The 24486-nt window shown below is 40.5% G+C and overlaps 1 protein-coding gene across 1 annotated transcript; it reads left to right on the top strand.

Annotated features, from left to right (window-relative positions):
* Window positions 1-8410: 8410 nt before the first annotated feature.
* Window positions 8411-14233, top strand: LOC126055473 (uncharacterized). The gene has a single exon (XM_064038243.1). The coding sequence runs from the start codon at window positions 8411-8413 to the stop codon at window positions 14231-14233; it is 5823 nt and encodes a 1940-aa protein (XP_063894313.1).
* The last annotated feature ends 10253 nt before the right edge of the window (window positions 14234-24486 follow it).

Here is a 24486-nt window from a genome sequence, read left to right as displayed (position 1 = left end):
TATACGTATCTATAGATATATTTTACTAATAGCTATGGAGCAAGGAAATTTGAGCGGAGTTGCCATAATGCCGGTAGGTCAGGCGCCTTCTTCTAGGTCAAAAAGGTACGGTGGACATGACCTAAACGATCAGTTACGAGGAAACTAACATGGTGTTCGGATTCTATAAGACATTTTTTTGGTAACACAAAAAATGGTCGGGTCCCAGGAAGGCGTATCAGAGCGCAGACTGTAACGTTCCTCGTTCCCCCCCACCCGCATTTTGGCGAGCTACTTTGAAAATCTGCGAACTCGAAAAGGAAGATGTCCAGGATAGAGCGAAGTGGAAGAAGAAGATACGGAAAGCGGACCGCGTCACAAGACGGGATAAACGCTAAGAAGAAGAAGAAGAAGACTTTCTTAGGAGATTTTCCGTTATGGCACCTCCGTCCATTTTGTTCTCCATGGGTAATAACTATGGGCGAAGTCATATGGAAACCTGTCGTGGAAGAGGGTTCGTAGATTGACGTCTTATGACCGGCAGATATATGGGACGTAACTAGGTAATGAGGTATGTCTTTTGTTATATTGGTTGTTTAAGTTTACGGTTAAATTCATTGGGAGGGATATATAATAGAGGTATAATATTGGCAGTCGTTACAGGTAGTCGGAAGCCAGTAAGTCTGACACCAGTCTAACCAAGGGGTATTGGGTAACTGCGTTGAAGGGTCAGATAGGCAGGGCAGTCGCTCCTTGTAAAGCACTAGTACTTAGCTACATCCGCTTAGACTGGAAGCCGACTCCAACATAGATGGAAAAAAGGCTCGGAGGATGATGATGATGAGAATATATAGTTATATTATCAGACTAGGATACTGCTCCGGGGTACCACTCGCGTCACAAAGAAAATTCTTCCTGCAACCAGATGAGTAGCCTTTATGTTATTCTGATGCATAAACTACATAATATTGAAAAATAACAAACAAACACGCACACAAACATTTTTCTTTTTTGTAAATATTACTATGATAATTAAAAATCTTTTACTTTTACATTATAATAATGTAAAAATTACTAAGAAATCGCGGGTGGAAGCTGATATTATTCTATATTATGCATTCCTTCGAGACGCTGTGAAGTTTAGATTGTAGGGAAGTGGTAAGTGCAAGAGGGGAACCATATTAGTACTTAAGAAAAAACTTTCTTCTGCATAGTTCTTGAATTTAATTATTATGCACCCCAGTTTATTACTGAAGAAAATATTGTGCAGAATTTATATATTACAATACAGCGAATGATTCACATAACTGTCTCGAGGTTAACTTTTAAAATCAAAAATGTATTTTGGTACCTTTTTTGGAAAACTAAACTCTGAAACAGAATTATTATTATTAAATATTACAATTAAGTTCGGCTTAGCAAAACTTCAACACTAAATTTTTGATCACACTAGGAAGTCTAAATAAAAAGAAAAATACAAACCAAAAGTTATCTTTTAAAAATTGTTAGCAACAGAAAAAGCTTCTTAAGAAGTTTTCTTCTAAAGACCAAAGCCGTAATTAGATTTTGCTACTTATAAAAAGTTGAGGACACGGATATTTTAAAAGTGAGGTTATATTCATTGTGAAAGATATAATTAGATTCTTGCAAATGACGACATTCTGATGCCGAAGTCAGACATTCTGAAGTCCTTTACGTTTAACAATAAATAAACCCTTTTCCAACTATTTTGGGGTAGGCTTCCAGTCTAACCTGGAGACAGATGAGTACACTGGTTTTACTAGGAGCAACTCAACCCAATTATCCGGGCAACCCAATACCACTAGGTAAGACTGGTTGTCAGACATTCAATGTTACTTGTCAATACTATGCATTATTACAGAACTTCAGAGAAATCTTAATAGTCTCTTCAATAATACTCGAATTCTAAGAGGACAGACGACAATGCAAACTAAACAAGCGTATATAAAGACATTATTTTGTCTTCACAATCGTGCTAACGCATTCAAACATTAAAGAGAGAAGTCTGGTGTTTGCATTATAGTGTAATGTACAGTCGTGAACATTATTGTTTGAGCAACTTGGCACTACAGTGAAGGAAAATATCTCCACGATACCTAGACTCTCATGTCTGCAATCACAAACCCGCATTGAGCAAGCGTGGTGATTAAATCTCAACGCTTCTCCGTGTGAGAGTAGGCCTGTGCCCAACAGTGGTGAGGATAAGATGATGATATGGATTTATCATTGATCACTTATTAAGATAAATCCTTTTTTAAGCCATAAAGAGCATTCGTTGCACCTGTCGTAGTTTTAATTTAATCGTATAATTGACGAATCTATTATACCACAGTGAAAAGTGGCTTAGGTAATCATTAATGTCCACGACTGTACACATTTTATAGGTGCATAATAATATAATCGTATTATTTACAAGAGATTGAGGCTTTTTTAGTGTAGTAATTCTAAACTATGTTGCAATAGTTAGATTTAGTTACTCATTGTCTATATTGCATTGTTAGAGTATTTACAAAGCTACTCAAATGAGTTTCGTAGTTATGTGCAAATATTTAATTAATAATAATGGATTTAATTAATATCGAATAACAAATACCTAATTGAATAGCAATAGATAGGCATAAAGTAGTATATAGAGATTAGCTACATAATTTTGAAAAGATTTTTCAAATCGCACTGTTAAGTAGTTCCTAAGATTAGCGCATATAAACAAGCAAAATATCCAAATATAAAAAAGTATAGACATTTTATTTCACGTGGGTAAGTAAAAGATATACGATAGTGCCTAAAGTAATTTCATTTCGAGATTCTCAGCCTCTAGTTTGAGCTAAGAATTCGTTTCATTGGCCAATCATTAGACGCGAAGAATTCTTTAACTTCAGAATAGTTTTTTGGCCAAATACCGATAGTTTTGTGGTTTTGTTTTAGAGAACAAGACTTGGTAAAGAATTCTAAACTTCAAGGCTGGAATTAGTACGCGTGCCTGTGTTATAAATTGTGGATACCATACTTTTACTAAAAAAATAATTTAACCCAAACATATCTACTACAAAATACTTTCATTACACTTTTGTAAGTTAGATGGTACTTTTAACCAGATAGTATAACCAGCCATCATTGGCAATTGTTACTGGTAGAAGTCAGAAGTCAGACCACCAATCTTACCTAGAGGTATCGGGATGCACGAGTAACTGAATTAAGAAACTCAGATAGGGAGTCGCTTCATATAAAACACAAATACCGACCCAAGATAGTTAGAAAAAGGCTAAGTAGACGATTCTCACATTGTATAACATTTCGATACATGCGATACGATCAGAATAGATAACAGACTACCTAATCGTAGATGAAAAGCTAAGCAGGTTTACACAACTAGTACAAAGTACTTTAAATTCCCAGTAACTCCACCCAATTTCACTGTAAATTACCAAGTAAAATTTAGAACAATAGTATAACAAGTATTGCTCGACAGTGTCCGGGACGTCAGCGAATAAACAGCTTCGTACAAAGGCATAAACGATGCGCGGCGGTTTATTGTTTGTCGTATCAGCTGCAACAGCTGGGAGATAGCTTAGTAAGAGGCGGTAGCGTATTTGGTAAAGCATATATAGGTACCTACATTATGATTAAAAAAGCTACTTGCTAATTACCAACTACGGCACAACATAGAGCAAAAAAATGGCAGTGGATGAATGCGAACTGGGAAGTTTGACGCTTACATACGGGAAGGCCTACGTTCAGAAGTGGACAGTAAGATGGCAATAGGCTAATGATAATAGGAATGAAATGCCTAATAAGGGTCCTATTATACAGGATAGAATAAATCAAAACAAGAACTGCAGTGTGTATACCTTGGCGGGAATCAATTAATCACTTAACAAAACTGATATTCACCAAAAAACGCAATAAAAATAACCTACAATTTCAAACGCACGTATTAACACACGCACTATCTACACACCCTTACCCCAGCTGCTGGAATGCCAAGTGTTAACGTTCCGAATACCAGCTGAATGCACTTTTGTTCTTTTGAAATTGACTACGGAGATAATATTGTGATGTACTGACGGAGCTGGTCTATTTCCATCCATTGTGCACCCTGATGAACTGATATTGGATTATGTAAAGTGTGTTAGTGGTTCAAGAGAGGAACGATTATGTAGGTTCTAAGACTTGGTAAGTGACTGTTTTAAAGAAATCTGTCTTATAAGTCTTTCTGTCAGTTATAGAAATAATTTTGATTATTAATTGTTGGGTGTATTTAAGAAAATGTTATGCATCTGTATTTGGGTACTATCGATTTAAAAGTGTACCTTACCTCTGGTATTAAATGCAAAGGTCAATTAAATGACTTGGGTTGGAAGTCAATATTTCCACATAACCAAAACAAAGGCTGTTTTCGGGATGTAGGAAAATGTACACATTGTGCATAGCTTAAAGTCCAGGTAATAATAAGTAGCAAGAGTATACAGGCTTGCATTTTATAATATTTTTCTTAAAATAATATTCTCTATAGATACGCATATAATAAAGAGGAAATATTTATTTGTTTGTTTGTACCTTAAAAGCTCCGAAACTACGGAACTAACTTAAAAAATCTTTCACTGTTGGAAAGCTGCACTCTTCCCGACTAACGTAGGCTATATTTTATCCCGAGTTGCACTAATTCTTAAGGAACTCGGGTAAACTGTGGGTTAACGGCTAACTTACATACAGTTCAGAGAGTAAAAATCATGTAAACAGTATTTTTCTTATCTTCCCTATTCTAAATATCAGCCGTATCGCGTAACCGAAAGTGTTAATAAGTATAAATTGTAAACACATTAGCTGCAGATTTCTCTGATAATCTTTAGCTGTGGCTAACGACCAACTCCATTAACGCTCCTGTGTGGTCTAAGGTATAGGATTTTGGGAGATTTTGGTTAATTCTGAGATCTTTAGAAAAATATAGAATCATTTAGTTTTAATACTGAAAATGTATGTGCATGCCCGTGTGACGGTAGAATGTGACACTTGTGCCTGTATCTGTACCCATTTTTGCAAAAAAAGAATTTGACTTTATTAAGATCATCCTTCTTAGATTTATTATTTTTGTGGATGCTGTAAATACGTTATACAGTTCTATATAAAAATAATTTATCTATTCTATTATTATATGGCAGTAAGTTTTACACTTGCTTGGACGCACTAGTCTCCAGAACTACAGGGCCGATTTGAAAGATTCTCTCGACGTTAGATATTAAGGAAGCTAGTCTAGCATACTATCATCCTATTTTCAGAATTAAAGCCATATAATATAAGTTTGTGATGTTTAAACAAAAAAATTATAAGTTTTATATAAAAATAATTTCTACCGACCTTATATCAAAAGAAATGTGCAATGTATACTACATATATACCTGAAGACAAACACAAACTATATTGAACTCAAATAAATTAGGTCAAAGCTACAAGGTATTATTTTGTAAGTTTGCTTGAAAACGACGAACAAACTATGTAGGTAGGTCTCTAGCAGTCGCGTCGACCTAGACCTATTTAGCGTACCTATTTCTGAACTGCCTATCGATATTCGAAAATATCTTTCTCTTTAAAGTTTCTAAGGTTGATAATATTTGGGTCGATATTAATATGAATAGGTTCTTCGTTTCATGTTATTTATATACTCGCTCGACTTTCACAAAGCAGCCCGGAGCCTGGAAGCTGGTGATTGATACACCCGTGCATCGGAGAGCACGTAAATGTCGGTCCTGCGCCTGATCTCTCACCGGTCGTGTCGGATTGCCGTCCCATCGGGTTATGAGAGTGAAGGAATAGGGAGTGCACCTGTGTCTGCGCAAATGCTCGTGCACTATAATATGTCCTGCGTAGTTGGCTAATCTCCTTACATGAGAACAGCCGCCGTAGCCGATGATCGGCTAGGAGGACATCATCATCATACTCGCTATATACTTCTAGTGTAATATAAATAGGCGATAGTCTGATTAACTCCATTATCGGAAAGAGAAGACTTTAGTTTATTAATGTACTTATGTCAGAAACAACTACACCGATTTTTACATTATTTTCACTGTTATTTATACCAATTGTAGAAAAGTAACTACAATTGTTGCATGCGCGAACTACATAGATAGTAGTTCGTTTGTTTTCCAAAACTATCGATATACATTTTACCTAAAACCAGCTAGCTAGTCTCTCAAAATAGTTTTCCTAAACTATCAATAAATGTACCTACATGTGTATTTTATCTAACACCTAGTAGACAACTATTTCTTTCTACGAACTACTAAAGCCCATATCAAATAGAAAATAATTTCCTCACTCCGTGTACAAAGGCGTCACTCTGAAAGCAATACTTGGGCCATTACAAGAGGGATCAGAGAACACCGTAAATAGTCGTCCAGGTAACGGAAGTGGGATGTCCCGCAGCTTCCCTTCCGGTGGCGCAAAAAATGAAAGTGCAGTTGTAACCGAACAATGTTTTAAGTGGGAGAATTATTTCGTGCTAACGATTTTTTTTTCTCTTTGTTAGATGTTTTTAAAATGTTGTGATATTTTTCTAAGGAAATATTTTAAAGTTATAATAATATATAAGTTAGCATAAGGGATTTTCTAATATAACTGTTCTATATGTATGTTTGTCATATGATTCCTAAACAACTGGACCAAGATGGAGTTGAATGTATTGAAATAACCACTCAACAAAAATGAATATTCTAAACTACACAACCACTTTTTTAAACTAAACTATTTCAATATTATCGGTCGGCTTTCAATAAAGTTGTCACTATTTTATCATAACAAACGTCACAAATTAAATACGAAAAATTTAACAAACTTTTACTAAAATACAGCCCCGTTGATGAAGTGCTAATAGTGCAGTAAATCAGGGTTCCGTCCTCAAACTTGCGTATCGCGAACCCTTCCCAGTCGAGTAACCTCCGATTGTTCCGTAGTTAGCAGTTAGCACAAATTACCTAAACATTTGCGAACATTTTTATTTCAAATCAACCAACATTATCCTTCCCCTATATTTGTAAGTTACTGCCGTGAATATTACGTAAGTAACTTTTTTAAAATGTAAAAAATATGTTCGCGACAGACGCATCCGTGCGCCGCGAGTGCAAAATCATAATGCCTGAGTGTTCGTGTATGCGCGTAACTATTTATACTCTAACAATTTTGTGATGAGGGTAATGAGCAAAAAGTGCCGTGAGCCGCGCCAAGGTATGTTTTTCACGTGCACCCTCCTTCTAAATTGTTATAGAATTCTGTTCAGATTTTGATAGTGCTTTAATTTGTAAATTATAGTGTTTTTTGATGCCAAATTGTAATAGTTTTGTAGCGGTAACCTTAACCTACCTAATTATGTATAATTAACCTAATAGTTCTGCCGTTTAAGGCCTGATTTACCCATGTAAACATTTCTTGATAGCAAAAATCCTAGACTTTCATTAGTGAAATAGTGTTTAACTGAAAGCCTAGGTCTCATTGTATAGAAAATAACTAAATTTATAGAAATATTGTTAATAGTTTAAGTTATAGAACAATAAATAATGTTTGTGCTTTGACTTTCATTTCACATGCAAATTAACAATACTAGGGCTTAGGTCACATTGTTAGGATTACTATCGCCAGATAGCCCATGAAATGCCCTAACACACACTACCTTTCGTATCGAGATACCCCCCATAGTTTGTTTTTTATCTCGAGATAATCTTCACATAAGGGCCGATTTCACATAGTTTTTTATAGTTATTCGGTTATAGTATTTCAGCCCTGAAGGTATGCAGGGTGTGTGTGGTATAGTTCAGTAGCGCACTTCATGGGGCGTCTGACGCTATGTGTCCTGTAATGATACCATGTACCAATTGTTTGTAATACGGCTGTTAAATTGAAAGGTCAATAAAACTGAGTTGGTCGGAGGGACGAGAAATCGAGGTGCTCGTCACGGTAAAGTTTCGAGCTCATTCGGTGCGCAAGCGCCGCCGTACAAATCGTAGTCATCGGTATGGATTTTTTAATAGTATAACAAGTAAATAGTGAAAAGTAAATAGTGTAATTATAGTATGGTAAGTGCGTCGAAGCTCGTCCCTTCAAGACTCCTGAAAAATATATGAAGACTTATTATTTCACCGGCATTCCTGAACCTATAGTAGCAGAAAGTCTAAAACCCGTCTAAACGTATTCTTGTTTCTGAAATTCCTGTTTCTCGCCACATCGTAAATACAGTCCACTCGCCCAGACGTCCAAGAACCAGCGACCGACGGGGCGTCAACGTCTCGAAGCCACCCCATAGTACCTGCTTCTGAGCTACGTCCGTCCCGCACATCCGTTTGGTCCTTGCGACCCGGATCGCCTGGGAAGCGAGCCAGGAACTTCAGCTGAAGATACTGAAGAGTTGTAAACAGCGAGTATGCCTGTGACAAGATCGCAAGGAAGAGCCGCTCAAGCCTGGATCATCGACGCCAGACCGGGCCGCCGCACACCCCCCATCGTGCACGACCAGCCGCCGTTCTCTCCAACCACCACCGAGGGCAGTGAGCAGCCCCCCCCTCCCCCGAGGGGGGGTGAAGACCTACCCTGCCCCGCAGCTGAGAGGGGAAGTGAGGCGCCGCCCTGCCCCCCTGCCCCGCAAGGGGGTGAAGACCGACCGCGCCCCCCTACCCCGCGAGGGGGTGAAGAGCGACCAGCGCCGTCGTCGTTGATGCAGACTGAAGCGTCGTCATCACTGAGGCCGCCTGGAACCAGTGCTGAAGAATATAGTTCAGAAGGAACACTGAAGGCTTGCGACAAGACATACAACCGAGCTGTACCGTTGACTACCCGGGTTGACGCCCGTACCGAACTTAAGGCACCGTCGCACAGATCGACGGCATCAAATAGAAAAATTAGAAATGCGCGTGAAGACTTATTGAAGATTAAGTTGGAGCTAGCGCAAATAGCACTTCAGAGGGCCGAGGAAGAATCGGACGACGATTATATGGATGATAGAAATTCCAATGAAGAGTACATTCGTTCCTGGTTGGAGGAAGCTCCGGAACCAGACCCGCAGGACGCCGCCGCTGAGGGAGGACATAGACCACCAGATACTCTGGACCTGCCCGAGCCCCCCCCCTCCGCGGTTATAGTGAATCCGGTCCTGCGTGGAATAAGTACTGCTCCTGGAAGAGACGCCGCCGCCGAGGGAGGACATAGACTGCGGGGTACCCTGGACAAGCCAGAGCCCCCCCCCTCGAAGACCATAGATACTGAAGCCCTTCCATCAATGAAGAAACCAGTTGAAGATACTGCAGGGGGTGAAGGGCTCCGTCCGTTTATCACGGAGCTCACCTCCGCCATCGCATCGCTAGCCGGCAATAGAAGCGAAGAGAAACCGGTGTACCACAACCCTGCTGCATCGAAAGTCATCATGACGCTGCCGAACTTTAGTGGATTGCATACAGAATGGCTATCGTTCCGCGCCATCTATGAGACAACGCGACCATATTTCAACGATGTGGAAAATACGGCGAGGCTGAGAAGAAGCCTGCGAGGAAGAGCGCTTGATACAGTTAGTTCCGAGCTTATCGGCAACGCCAGGCCAGATGACATCATGAAGGAGTTGGAGCTTCAGTTTGGCCGCCCCGACTCAATAGCGCAAGCGGAGACAGACAGACTGCGCGGGCTGCCACGCTGCGGAGAAGCACCGAAGGACATCTGCACTTTCGCCAGCCGTGTACGAAGTGGCATCGTCACACTGCGAGCGCTGAAAAAGGAACACTACCTCATGAACGCCGAGCTTATGCGCATCCTCACAGAGAAGCTGCCGAACTCGCTACGTGTACAGTGGTACAAGACATACACTGAGAAGTACCAGTCAACGCCGGACTTGAGTCTCTTCAGCGACTTCATCACCGAACAAGCTCGCTACTGCAGCGCGTTTGCACCGCCTGAAAACATCAGTGAAGCTACTGGACTTAGACGTGTGACGCAGAGAACACACACCACTATAGACAAGAAGCCCGCATCGAAGTGCCGCATCTGCGAGATGGATGGTCACCGATCGCTAGACTGCCACAAGTTCGTGAAGGCTTCTGCGGACAAGAAGTGGGAACTAGCCAAGCAACACAACATGTGCTTCCGCTGCCTCCGCCATCGTCAGCACGGACACAGATGTCAGAAGAAGAGATGTGGAATCGAGGGCTGCACTGCATCACACCATCATCTGCTTCACTACAAGAAGAAGGCGAGCACTACTGAAGTTGCACAAGAAGCGCAAGAAATAGTCGCAAGTTCACGCAACCACACAAATCAAGCGTTCCTGAAAATCGTTCCGGTGCAACTGTCCGGACCGGCGGGAGAAGTGCGCACCTACGCACTGCTGGATGACGGCTCAACCGTGTCACTGATTGACGAAGAGCTGGCAGACATGATCGGTGCAGAGGGACCAGTCGAGCCGATGAAAATAGGCGCCATCAGCGACGTGACTATCGACACGCCCACGTCGAAGAGAGTTGACCTCACGCTATCGACCTGCCATAGGAAGAAGATACCCTTCAGGGCGCGCACCATACCACGCCTGCACCTGTCGCCGCAGTCAATCAGCAAGGATGACATCGCTGACTGCAAGCACCTATTTGACCTGGCAGATCAGCTGACGTACAACGCAGGGACGCCGAAGATTATCATCGGGCAAGACAACTGGCATCTGCTCCTAGCAACAGACATCAGAAGAGGGCCCCAGCATCAGCCGATAGCATCGTTAACTCCCTTGGGCTGGGTGCTGCACGGTGCCCGCACTAGGATTCTGGGACAGCAGGTGCACTACGTCAATCAGCTGAACGGCGCCGAGGAAAGCATAGACAAGCAGCTTCGTGAATACTTCGCACTCGAGTCACTCATCATCAACCCGTGCCGACCAGCTTCTGACCCAGAGAAGAGGGCGGAAGATATATTACAACGCAGTATAGTACAGTTGGAAGATGGACGTCTTCAGACTGCGTTGCTATGGAGGAGTGACGAGATACAGATGCCGGACAGCTACGCGACTGCGATGAATAGACTCGTATCAATAGAGAAAAAACTCGATAAGAATCCTGATCTGAAGACTAGATATATGGCGCAGATGGATTCACTAATAGAAAAGGGCTACGCAGAGAAAGCGCCCCTTGAACGTACACCGGGAAGAACGTGGTACCTGCCGCACTTCGACGTCTTCAACCCTATGAAACCGGAGAAGCTTCGTATAGTTCACGACGCAGCAGCGAAGACAAGAGGGATGTCACTGAACGACTACCTGCTCACGGGTCCGGACTTGCTGCAGTCGCTGCCCGGCGTGATGATGCGATTCCGACGTCACCGCGTCGCCGTCTCCGGAGATATCACTGAAATGTTTATGCAGGTGAAAGTAAAGCCAGAAGACAGAGACGCTCTCCGATATCTGTGGCGAGGAGAGCGGCGGGAGGGGGCGCCGGAAGAGTACCGAATGACGTCAATAATATTCGGCGCAGCAAGTTCACCGTGTACAGCAATATTCGCTAAGAACTGGAATGCTAAACGCCATGCGAACGAACACCCAGAAGCAGTAGAAGCAATAGTCAAGAATCATTACATGGACGATTACCTGGATAGCTTCAGAAGTACAGAAGAGGCGACGCGCACAATCAAGATAGTACAAGAAATACATAGTAAAGCGCGCTTCGACCTAACGAAATGGGTATCCAACAGCGAAGAAGTGCTGCGTGAATTGGTACCGGGCCAAGAAACAACACAGATTGTTACTCTTGGAAATATAGAAAACATAGAGAAAGTACTCGGCGTGATATGGAAGCCGCACACGGACGAGCTGAGCTTCAACTTAAAACTCGCGCGCCTACCTACTGGCCTGCTCGACAAGGAAACGCCCACGAAGAGAGAGGCGCTCAAGATAGTTATGTCGCTATACGACCCGCTGGGCCTCGCCTCACCTATAACCATCAGGGCGAAACAAATACTACAAGAAGCCTGGAGGCGGGGAGTCGACTGGGATCAACCTCTCGATGAAGAACTGTCAAGCCAGTGGAGGGCGTGGATAAGTCATCTCGAACAGCTGAAGAACGTAAACATACCGCGCTGTTATCCTGGGTACAGCGAGGCTACAGAAATACAAGTACACGTGTTCACCGACGCCAGTGAGAAGGCCTACGCTACAGCGGTGTACTGGAGGTCAACGACCCGTGACAACAACGTGCACGTCAGCCTCGTCATGGCGAAGGCGAAGGTGGCGCCGCTGAAGCTGCTGTCAATACCGCGCCTCGAGCTACAAGCCGCGGTGATGGGTACGCGCGTCGCAGCCGCAGTGATATATGAACACAACGTCAAGCCCGCCTCCGTGACCTACTGGAGTGACAGCAGAACCGTTCTGACTTGGATAAGGAAAGGAGCCAGATCGTACAAGCCGTTCGTCGCACATCGATTGGCCGCCATAGAGGAAAATAGCAGAGTCGAAGAGTGGCGCTGGGTGCCTACAAAAAGCAACATAGCCGACGCCGCCACCCGCGACGTCCCGACGCACTTTCACACCGACCACGAGTGGTACCGCGGCCCTAAGTTCCTCTACGACGACCCATCGACATGGCCGACCGAGTCACCAGCTGACAGTCAACCGACAGGCGAGGAGAAAACAGTCACGCTCATACAAGCGGGCGCAGCAAACCTCATAGACGTCGTTCCCGACCCCGTTCGATTTTCAAGATGGGAGCGATTGCTGCGCGCCACAGCCAGAGTACTACAGTTTATATCGTTATGTAGAAAACAACATACAGAAAAAACGTTCTACAAGCGAACAAAGAAAAACAAGGAAAACGATCCTGATTGGTCGAGAGCGGTGCGAGCGCCCCGCGCGCCCGCCGAAGCTGCGCGCGCCCAAATATACACACGCAAGTTTATTATATTGGACGCGACATATATTCAAAAGGCAGAGAAGCTGTTAGTTCGTGTGGTGCAACAAGAAGCCTTTAAACAAGAAATAGCCAGTCTCGAGAGCAACGAAACAGTCGCAAGTAGTAGCCGGCTGTACCCGCTGCGCATAGAATTAAACGACGGAGTTATAGTACTGCGAAGCCGCATAGCTGCTGTAGACAAAGTCGCTAAAAGCGTGAAGAGTCCACCTGTGTTAGACGGCGATCACCGTATTACACAGCTATATATAGATTGGACACACCGTAGCCTACAACACAGCGGCACCGAGCTCGTCGTGAATGAGGTCAGACAGCACTACTGGATTGTGCGCCTGCGCCCGACAGTCAAGCAAGTCATCGCGCGCTGCCTGCACTGCCGCATACGTCGCGCGCGCGCGCCGACGCCGGCAACCGGCGACCACCCGAAGACACGCCTAGCTCATCACCGCAGGCCGTTCACATACACCGGGCTGGATTATTTCGGCCCGCTGTCAGTCACCGTCGGTCGTCAGCATCATAAGCGATACGTGGCGCTGTTCACGTGTCTCACAACGAGGGCAGTTCACCTCGAGATCGCGCACAGCCTCAGCGCGGACTCAGCTGTGTTGGCGCTGCGCAGGTTCGCAGCGCGACGCGGCTGTCCCACCGAAATCTACTCCGACAACGGCACCAACATGCACGGTGCTGACCGTGAGCTGCGTGAGGCCTGGCAGGAGGAGGCCAGCCGACGCGGCATCGCCTGGCGCTTCATCACGCCTTCCGCGCCTTTCATGGGAGGCGCCTGGGAGCGCTTAGTGCGGTGCGTTAAGACCGCGCTAGGCGCCACGCTGCACGAGCGCCACCCACGCGAGGAGGTCCTCGCGACGCTGCTCTGCGAGGTCGAGTACGTCGTCAACAGCCGGCCGCTCACCCACGTATCTGTGAGCGGCGACGACGACGAGTCCATCACACCGAACCATTTCCTGCTGGGCGGCTCGGCACGCCTGCCGAGCCCCGGCACGTTCGACGAGCGAGACATCGACAGCAAGAAGCACTGGCGGCGCGCCCAGATACTCGCCGACATGTTCTGGCGCCGCTGGGTGCGCGAGTACCTGCCCGAGCTCCAATACCGGCGGGAGCCGCACGCCCGCGGCCCCGCGCTGCAGCTGGGCGACCCCGTTCTCATCGCCGACGGCAACCTGCCTCGCAACACTTGGCCGCGAGGCCGGGTTGTGGCCGTCTACCCGGGCGCTGATGGTGAAGTTCGGACCGCTGACGTGCGCACCGCAGGTGGCATACTAAAGCGTCCGACGAAGAAACTCGTGCCGCTGCCTAAGTAATCGGGCAGTGCGGCATCACCGGCGTCGCGGCGCCCTCGCGCTATCACCGCGCCGTCGCTCACCGGAGATGCGGCATCGCTGCGAGCCAGAGCTACGAGTCATCGCTGCGGGTCATCGCTACGGGTCAACGCTTCGAGTCCCTACATCGTGTCATCGTGTCATCATTCATCGTTTAATAGACTAAATAGTGATAGTGAAAGTGAAAGTGATAGTGCCTACGCTCTGCCGCACGGCGGGAGAGATGTTCGCGACAGACGCATCCGTGCGCCGCGAGTGCAAAATCATAATGCCTGAGTGTTCGTGTATGCGCGTAACTATTTATACTCTAACAATTTTGTGATGAGGGTAATGAGCAAAAAGTGCCGTGAGCCGCGCCAAGGTATGTTTTTCACGTGCACCCTCCTTCTAAATTGTTATAGAATTCTGTTCAGATTTTGATAGTGCTTTAATTTGTAAATTATAGTGTTTTTTGATGCCAAATTGTAATAGTTTTGTAGCGGTAACCTTAACCTACCTAATTATGTATAATTAACCTAATAGTTCTGCCGTTTAAGGCCTGATTTACCCATGTAAACATTTCTTGATAGCAAAAATCCTAGACTTTCATTAGTGAAATAGTGTTTAACTGAAAGCCTAGGTCTCATTGTATAGAAAATAACTAAATTTATAGAAATATTGTTAATAGTTTAAGTTATAGAACAATAAATAATGTTTGTGCTTTGACTTTCATTTCACATGCAAATTAACAATACTAGGGCTTAGGTCACATTGTTAGGATTACTATCGCCAGATAGCCCATGAAATGCCCTAACACACACTACCTTTCGTATCGAGATACCCCCCATAGTTTGTTTTTTATCTCGAGATAATCTTCACATAAGGGCCGATTTCACATAGTTTTTTATAGTTATTCGGTTATAGTATTTCAGCCCTGAAGGTATGCAGGGTGTGTGTGGTATAGTTCAGTAGCGCACTTCATGGGGCGTCTGACGCTATGTGTCCTGTAATGATACCATGTACCAATTGTTTGTAATACGGCTGTTAAATTGAAAGGTCAATAAAACTGAGTTGGTCGGAGGGACGAGAAATCGAGGTGCTCGTCACGGTAAAGTTTCGAGCTCATTCGGTGCGCAAGCGCCGCCGTACAAATCGTAGTCATCGGTATGGATTTTTTAATAGTATAACAAGTAAATAGTGAAAAGTAAATAGTGTAATTATAGTATGGTAAGTGCGTCGAAGCTCGTCCCTTCAAGACTCCTGAAAAATATATGAAGACTTATTATTTCACCGGCATTCCTGAACCTATAGTAGCAGAAAGTCTAAAACCCGTCTAAACGTATTCTTGTTTCTGAAATTCCTGTTTCTCGCCACATCGTAAATACAGTCCACTCGCCCAGACGTCCAAGAACCAGCGACCGACGGGGCGTCAACGTCTCGAAGCCACCCCATAGTACCTGCTTCTGAGCTACGTCCGTCCCGCACAAAATACTAGGTATTATTATTAAGCAAGTTAAGAGTTTTTACACTTTTTGTATCGTAACTTAATTATGTAAGCTACTTATATGAATACAATACAAGTATGAAGTCAAGATTTTGGTCCTTCGACCCTTACAATTAGATTTGATTTTCGACTGTCACTGTTTTATCAAAACTATTCTCAAAAGTTACTACTAAAATAATAAAATACTAAAATTATAACAGGGCTCGTTAATGAACTACTAATAGTGCAGTAAATCAGGGTTCCGTCCTCAAACTTGCGTATCGCGAACCCTTCCCGGTTGAGTAACCTCCGATTGTTCCCTACTTAGCAGTTATCATTAATTGCCTAAACTTGTTAGTGTGTTTGGAGCTGGTTAAGTTTTGTTTGTTGGTTTAGAACTGTTTTTTATTGTCTCTTATAAACTTTATGTATTGGTGGAAAATAAAATAAAATTTATGAAATATTTATTTTATTTATTATTTTATAATTTGTGTACACAACACACTGTAAATAACAATTTAAAACGGCATAATACAATTGAGCTCAAAGATTCAACTTATTTCTAAAGAAATACGTCTTAACGAATTTTTAATGCAACCCATTTAGCTTTTGATATTCAGAGCTTTATAACTCATGCAACTTATGTTATGAAAGCAAAAATAATGTATGTTTGTCTGTCAGGAGTTCACGCTAAAAATACTGAACCAATTTAGATGTTTGGCTCACAGTCTACAACCTGAAAGATACTTCTTTTTACCCGGTAGTAGGAAATGGTTGTCTCAGGACTGTAGTTAATGTAGTTCTCCCGGATAAAAGTAATCTATATATTTTCTCAAGCTTTAGATATAGCTTTAGCATTTATGATATAAGCAACGGTGTATTAAATTATCTCAAAGTGTTCATCACCAAGAAACATAATAGTAACCAAAAGTAATTACAAAACGACAGAACCAGTTGAAATGTTAACCCGTTAACCGAGTTAGGTTAGTCGGCAGTTAAATCAAGTTCTGTACATAAATATAACTTAGATCATAGTACTATTGGAGCGCTAACGAGTTTTCTCTTACTACTACGAATACTATGAAGATAACTGTGTGGTTAGAATATATGGTGCTTAGATATTTAGGCAGTATTTGTTCACATTTTGGTGATATTGTAATATGTTCTAAATTATACTGAAATTATTATAGACAGCTCAGGGATGATTTTTAATATTCATCTTTTGAAAATTCAGAAATTTGAATTGGGTTTGTTTGTTCACTCATACTATGTTAAAAACAAGAACAAAAATGCTTTTGGCATCTATTTTTAAACATGATCTTATTTTAACTAATTAGAAGAACCAGGAAAAGGAAATCCGCTTCCTAATTCCCTATGTAAATTCGTTCGCCCTTCACGTAAAGGAAAAACCTTGAACTCCAAAACTAATATTAACGAAAGAAAATTGGAATGAACACGATAAATTATGAAGTCGTAATCTCGCGGTGAATTATCTACAAAAATATAATCAGACACAAAGGGTAGCAACCCTAGTTTATTTATGATACAATTTAGCACATAACTCAGGCCGAAAACAAACTGTTTATCTAACTACAATCGCTCAGTCTTCCGGCCTTACGCCACTACGTTGCTACGAGCCAACTGGGGCTACGAAAACTACTACGAGAATTGCTACGAGAATCGTAGCAAATAAATTGTAGAAGAGTAATCGATATGGGTTTTACGTGTGTGTGCGTGTGTGTGTATTGGTGTAATTTGAGACCTTCATGTTGAAGTTTGAGAGCCAATTTTTTGATGTGTCGTTTAAACACTGTTAATAATAAAAGTTTTCGGTTTTTTTATTTTTATAATCGAATATTTAAAAATAAAAATCATATGTTGTAAGATAAATAAATGACAAGAAAATAAAGGTTTCGAAAATATGCAGTGTTAATTCGCCCTTTGCGATCGCGCTCGAGCGGTCGACGAGTCAACATCTTCTGAAGATGCTGCGTGGAGGGACGGAGCACGAGTATCCAAAGTCTCAAAGCATATAAATATGAATATGTCTTTAGAAAATTTAAGCTACCTATATATTTTTACAAAAAAATTATGTCATGGATTTCCGCAAACTAACGCTTGATCCATAATTTAATAGTAAATATGTTTATTTGCTCTTAAACTTTAGAAAGAATTTAAATTGAAATACGAAAAAAAAACATTTTCAATTTTTAACCAAATAAATCTTTAGATTAAAAATAAATATTTACTGAGTATTTTAAAATCTATCGATACTGCCCAAACATTAAAGCCATTTACACAAAAATCTGAATAAATAATAATATTTATTCTTTTACGCTCGCATGAAATTCGTGGAACTACATACATAACGTGTAAATACTTTTCCTGGAACTAGAAATTTAAATTTTTGACATCCAAACGTTTGTGCATAAAAAATATTTTTTGAGTGCACTTGTATAGATTCATCCGAAAAAAAACAAGCGGGATCTATCATCTAGTACAATACCTTTCTCGCATCAAATCGCAATCCTTTATTGAAATATAACTGTGAGTTTAGTTTATTTTTACAGCAAAACTTTGTAACATAATTAATTTTTAAAAAATAGTTCTTCCACAGTTTTATTTATGTTTTACGAGAAGGAAAAAACAATTATTCAGACACTAAAGTCACACACCAGGTTACAGAAAAAGTACAGAAGGAAATAAAACAAACAAAAATAAATGAAATAACAATCCTACTTCTCATAAAACAGCTACTATATACGATATTGTTTTCTGTCACAAATGCGAATATTAGACATTAAAATAATCAGGATAACATATAAATTACGTAACTGCGATAAAATCCGTAATAGTAGTTTTATTTAAATACTGCATACCGTTTATACGTTTATAAAATCGCTGACTTTATGGCCCCAACGCTAGCGGTTACAAAACACGATGGTAGTATAGCGCCACAATTTGAGCGGAATTAAGATAGAATTTATTCCCACGTCATTGTTCTCAACGTATCTTGTTGCAGTATCTGTTGAACGGGATGCTGTGACGTCATCTGTGTGGACCAGTTCTTGGATATGTTTTTGGACCATAACTTGCTTCTACCCGCTGTTTCACAAACCAATTCAAGGTTTTTCCATACCTGAATGTACGTAATAAATATTCTTTGCCCTTATGTCCTTTCCGCGGGTTTAAGTTACCTCACCACCAATTTTTAACCAAATTCATTTAGCTGTTCAGGAGTTTTTGGAAGTGAAACTAACATACCATAAGCAAGGTAGTTTATAAATTTTTATTCCTAATAGTTTAGCCATTTTTGAAGTGCCACTTTTGGTATTGCCTATTTACTTTACACATATATAACAATACTCGAGTATATAACAATACTTGGAATGTGGGCTCTGTTCTACCTCTCATCTCTTAGCAAAGAGGTCACACCTGCACAATAAAGTACAAACAATTCATTTCAATGCAATTTCCCGAATGTTTATTCTCTCCACTCTCTCACATTCAGGTAAATAGAAACTTACTGAAAGACAATATAACATACCAGTACTTCAGCATCCAATAAGAGAAAGTAGGTATCTACTACATTTTTAACGAAACCTAATCCTTCGAAAAGGCATAAAAATAAAGCTAAACCAACTTCCTCACTCCATCTCCTAAAACAAAAACTAGGATAAATACACCAATTTGCGTCGTTCTTGGAGCCACAGATTATCGTGTCGCAAGTCCCAACTTATGGAGGGTCCATACGATATCAACTGCACACACTTTTATAGAATCTTGTCTTCAGAAAAATCAGTGCATTCAAAAGTCTGAGCCAATGATAAGTCTGCACAAACATCTTGTCATCATATTTTCACTTAGACTTTTACTTATACGTTACATTTCCACTGAGATCTTTCAGACAGAGAGCGGTCACGCGGTCGAGCGTTCTGCGTTCGAGCTCTACTACTACTACTTCTACTTGACCGACCGATATGTGATTATATCTATGTCACGTAATATGACACAAAGAACGCAAAACTGACCGCTTGAACACTCGACCACGTGACCGCTCCCTGTCTGATAGATCCCTTAGATTTTTGCTCAGACTTCATGTTCGTACAGATATTTTTACAAACTTAAAGTCGTGTGGACACACCATCACATTGGACGAATAAAAATAAAAGATCTCACCGTTTTTATTCCAAACACTTATTGTAAGCTCACCGAGCTATTTGAGTGGGGCAACTGTTTCGTGGGCCGGTAACTGGGGGTTTTACCTTTAATCCGATTTGCTTTGCTGTTAGAAATTATGTTTGTTATAAATGTTATTTTTTCCACTTATCTACTGTGTATAGTACATGTTTAATCCCTTACAATCATAATAATTATAGTATTTTCCTTTGACTGTAACTCATTTAAGCATTCTTTGTGTTATCATCTGCGTAGCCTTTTCCCAACTGTGTTGGGATCGGCTTCCAGTCTTATGGAATGTAGCTGTGTACCAGCAGTGTTTTACAAGAAGCCTTTGCCTATCTGACCTCCTCAACCCAGTTACCCAGGCAACCCAATACCACTCTCAGACCTACTGGTCAGACTTATTGTTTTTGTGGTAAATACCTATTATAATAATCATTATTGATATTTTATGTATTTTAAAATAATGGTTAATTGTGGTATTAAAATGGTTAACCATTTAAAGCTGTCGGTAACATAGTTACATAATGTGTCGTTTTATTCCAATATTTAATTAACACTCAATTAACTAATATAGTAAATTGAGTGTAAAACAATTTAACTAATTTACTTTATTGGGTAATGCAATTAATATAATTGTATTACGTATAAATGTTATCAATACACATGATAAAGTCGAAACATTTTTTTGTATGGTTATGTGTATCTTAAAGGCTCCAAAACTATGGGGTCGATTGGAAAAACCCTTTCACTGTAGGAAATCTACACTGTTCCCGAGTAACATAAGCTATATTTTATCCCGTTACATGCAGTAGTTTCTATGACGCGGGTGAAACCGCGTGGAAACAGATAGTCAACACTTATCGGTAAAAGAAAAACTCAATTACATTCAATATTTCAATATTACGAGGAAAATAACACTTATCTATTAGGGAAGCCTTTAGCTAAATAACAAAAACACCATTACGATAACAGTTCCTGAAAAATACAGCACAAATATCCCATGTTTTTTTTCCTATACATGTCTATGCAAAGAAATCGAATTAACTACGTCACTTCCTTTCGGGTTTCAAAGGTATTATTATTGAATATCTATAAAAAGGAAAATCCATTCCTTCCGCAGTAACTGTCGAAAAGACCTTAAGTTATTTATAAAATTAATTGCCTATTAACATTGGACAGAATACATGTTATTCGTTGAGACAAAATTGTTTAGGAAGATTTTATAAACTGTTTGGCATGACTCTTTGATATTAAGACTGCTCGTTGGTGTAGTAGTATAGTGTAGTAGTCTAATAGATTACCGGAGTCAGGATAAAATTGCCTTGTGGGGTTTAAGTTTTTTTTAACAAAGCAACCTGGAGTCTGGAAGTTGGTGATTGGTATACCCATGCATGGGAGAGCACTTGAATGTCGGTATTGATTGGGATCTCTCGGATTACCGCCCCATCGGGCTACGAGAGTGAAGGAATAGTGAGTGCACCTGTGTCTGCGCAAATGCTTGTGCACTAGATTTTGTCCAGTTCAACTAGCTAATCTCTTTATAGATAGCAGCCAGTCCTAGACGCCACTATGATACTTAGATATCACACAAAAAAGTTTAAAAGTTAAGGGGAAAAAATCTTCAGCCAACTGCATACTGAAAATAACAAAAGCATACTAAGAAAACCACGAAATTTTTTGCTAAACAAAACTTAATTAAATTGCGCCAGTGGGTACCAAGACTTGAAACTTGTTGTAATTGAGATTCTAAAGTAAACACGTAGAACTGCTTCTGCGGAACCATTACAAAAATAAACGGAACTCCAAATGTTCGATACGGACAAACGAATCGTTTTCAGGTGTTCAGTCTTAAGGTGGTTTCGTTTTCTTGTTTATACAGAAGATTGTCTTGGTAGAAATGTAGGTATTTAATTTGACGATCTGGTTGGTGCAATGGTTACATATCCGACTGCCGAAAAGAGGGGGATCTCTTGGATGGGTTTGCTTCCCGGTACGGTCAACATTTTGTGTCATAAGCTTATTAAAATTTGTTGTTATTGGTCTGGATATTACCTATAATACGTTTTTTTTCAAGTAATTAAGTAAATAAATGTTTGACCTTGACTTTGAAATATAATACTTATGTTGTTTTTCAGTAGCGTAGCACCCATAACACAAGCCAATCAACAGGTTACTTCTGGACAAACCGATCAGGCGAGAAAAGTATGGAAAACTACAAACAAATACCCGTTTATCATACACAGAAATGCTCAGATTTTACCAACAATTCATCCATAAGATATTCCCACTTATAACATATAGGGGGAATAAAATAACAATAGCAATGTTACTAGAATTTCAAAGCAAATACGTTCGACCAACTGCGGGTATGTTGCAAAATGAACGAAAACAAAATGGTCGCTCCGAGTTCGATTTTCAAAAGAATACCAGTACGATAAAGATTCTTTGGGTGAAATAAAACGATGGTATGGTTTTCAAGTATTTTTTGCGATTTAGCGATACATGTGCTGATTGAGATTTTTTAATGTAATCCTGCATATTTCGTCTAATTTTGGAATCAAAATCAAGCAAGATATTTTCCGAACATTTTTGAATATCACGTGATTTCAGTGTTAGATAGTCTGTACTACTTTTTATACATGTGCGCGAAGTTGTTTCCTCGGAATGCGGGTGAAACCGCTTGCAAGAACAGCGGGCAGTTTACATAAAGTCAAACGCATTTATTAAAATTGGGCTAATTAACTTTACTTTACTTTTCCACGTCAAATTACATTGGAAATCAGCCCCAAGATTACAGGCTACCCAGCAAAACAGTTTTTATAAGATGTCTACGAAATATAACTAGTAAGTAAGCAAAGAATTCTTCTGGTACAACACGGAACAGAATAAAAAAAGCTTATTGTTAAAGCGCCGTTACTAGGTACGCAAACGTGGGTAGTTCTACAAAAAGGTGGAAAAATCCAGAAACTTCCGCGTAACGCGATTTCCGTACAATCGAATTTTTCGAGAATTTCCGCGCAATTGTAATGTGTGTGTTTAATTTTAACCTTGTGATGAAAAAATATGATATTCTGATATGTGATTTTTAGATTGAGAATAATTTTATCTTATTTTTTTTATTTATTAGGGAAAACAAACAATTACACACTTATTAAAATCAAACAAAATGGTCAAGAATACATCAGTGTGCAACTCACTACGTTATCCATAGCTGAAACAAATAGTAATATACATCATGATTAATTTTATTGCGTAACACTTACGATCATCATCAGCCATTTTATTGTCCCACTGCTGGACACAGACCTCTCATATGAAGAAGGATTGAACGTTAATCAACCAAAACACGCACTTTATAGTTTTTAGTCAATAATTACACATCTGGCCACAAAGAGCTCTGGAAAGACCAGAGGTGATTACTAATGAGTATAGTCTTTCCTTCCCTTCCGCTACCCCAAAGTAGGAAAAGAAAGAAACAGCTTTCTTGAGATGAGAAATCACCAAAAATACCATCGTTTGGCTTAAGTGTACCTTTAGACACTACAGGCTAAACAGTTGGCTAAAAATTGATGCATTTGACTCGAATCAAAATTTTCAGTCGGTCTTATTCATCTTCATACTGATTTATGAGCTCTAACAAACTATCGGTCGAACATTATTTTTGCGAGTGTTCATATACTCTTAAAAATAGAAACGTACAGTCGCGAACGCTCACCGTCCGAGTTTTCGAATAGCGGTTAGCACTCGAAGAGTTTTATCTATTTTTTGGCGAATACTTTTTATTCGTACCAGTTCTATAGTTGATCGTGTGACCTAGGCCTATGAATGCATGGCCTCTTTATTTTGTGGCCACTATTTTCGTATGTTGCTACTATGGATGATATTTCGTAGATATTTCTCAGTTGCTCTATGGCAAGTTTTATTTGAAAGTATGAGGTCATTTCCATTGTCATTAAAGGATCATCATCATCATCTTAAAATAACTTAAGTAGGTAAGCAAATACTACACAGCTGCAGAGTTCATTTGTTTGGTTCGGTAAACACTTTAAAACCAGGTACCTATTAAATGGTCAATTCAAATAGTTATAATTTTCAGTGTTGAATTGTCCAATAAAGATATAGATTTTATCCATTGTAGAAACAGAGACAACACCTCATGAATCAGCTCATAAAAAGAAATAATAATAAAATGATTAAGTTGAGCTATTTCTATTGTACATTGAAATGCGCAAGCAAGGAAATAATATGTACCTATAAGTATTTAAGCTAATAAAAAAATTACACATTCCACTACTTACAATTCTACCACCAATTGAGAGGATACACGACACGAATTTTTCGCACATTGGTATGCCGAAAACCAATCAGTTTTGCCACGCAATGAAAGAATGAAGTTTCATTAAAATTTCTCACTTCGTATGATTTTTTTTCATCGCGGTTATTCTTTTCCGAGGCTGAATGCCAGACGGTGTTTGAATTTACAGGTGAAATTCTACGTACCAAGCTTTTGTTAGGAAAAAAACATTGTTTCTCATATTTTGTTCAGACTGAAATATAGCTGTAGGTAACTACGTTTTGAAAGCATAAA

This window comes from Helicoverpa armigera, chromosome 15, assembly GCF_030705265.1.
Source record: "Helicoverpa armigera isolate CAAS_96S chromosome 15, ASM3070526v1, whole genome shotgun sequence".
Taxonomy (NCBI): domain Eukaryota; kingdom Metazoa; phylum Arthropoda; class Insecta; order Lepidoptera; family Noctuidae; genus Helicoverpa; species Helicoverpa armigera.
This window is presented reverse-complemented; position numbering and strand designations above follow the sequence as displayed.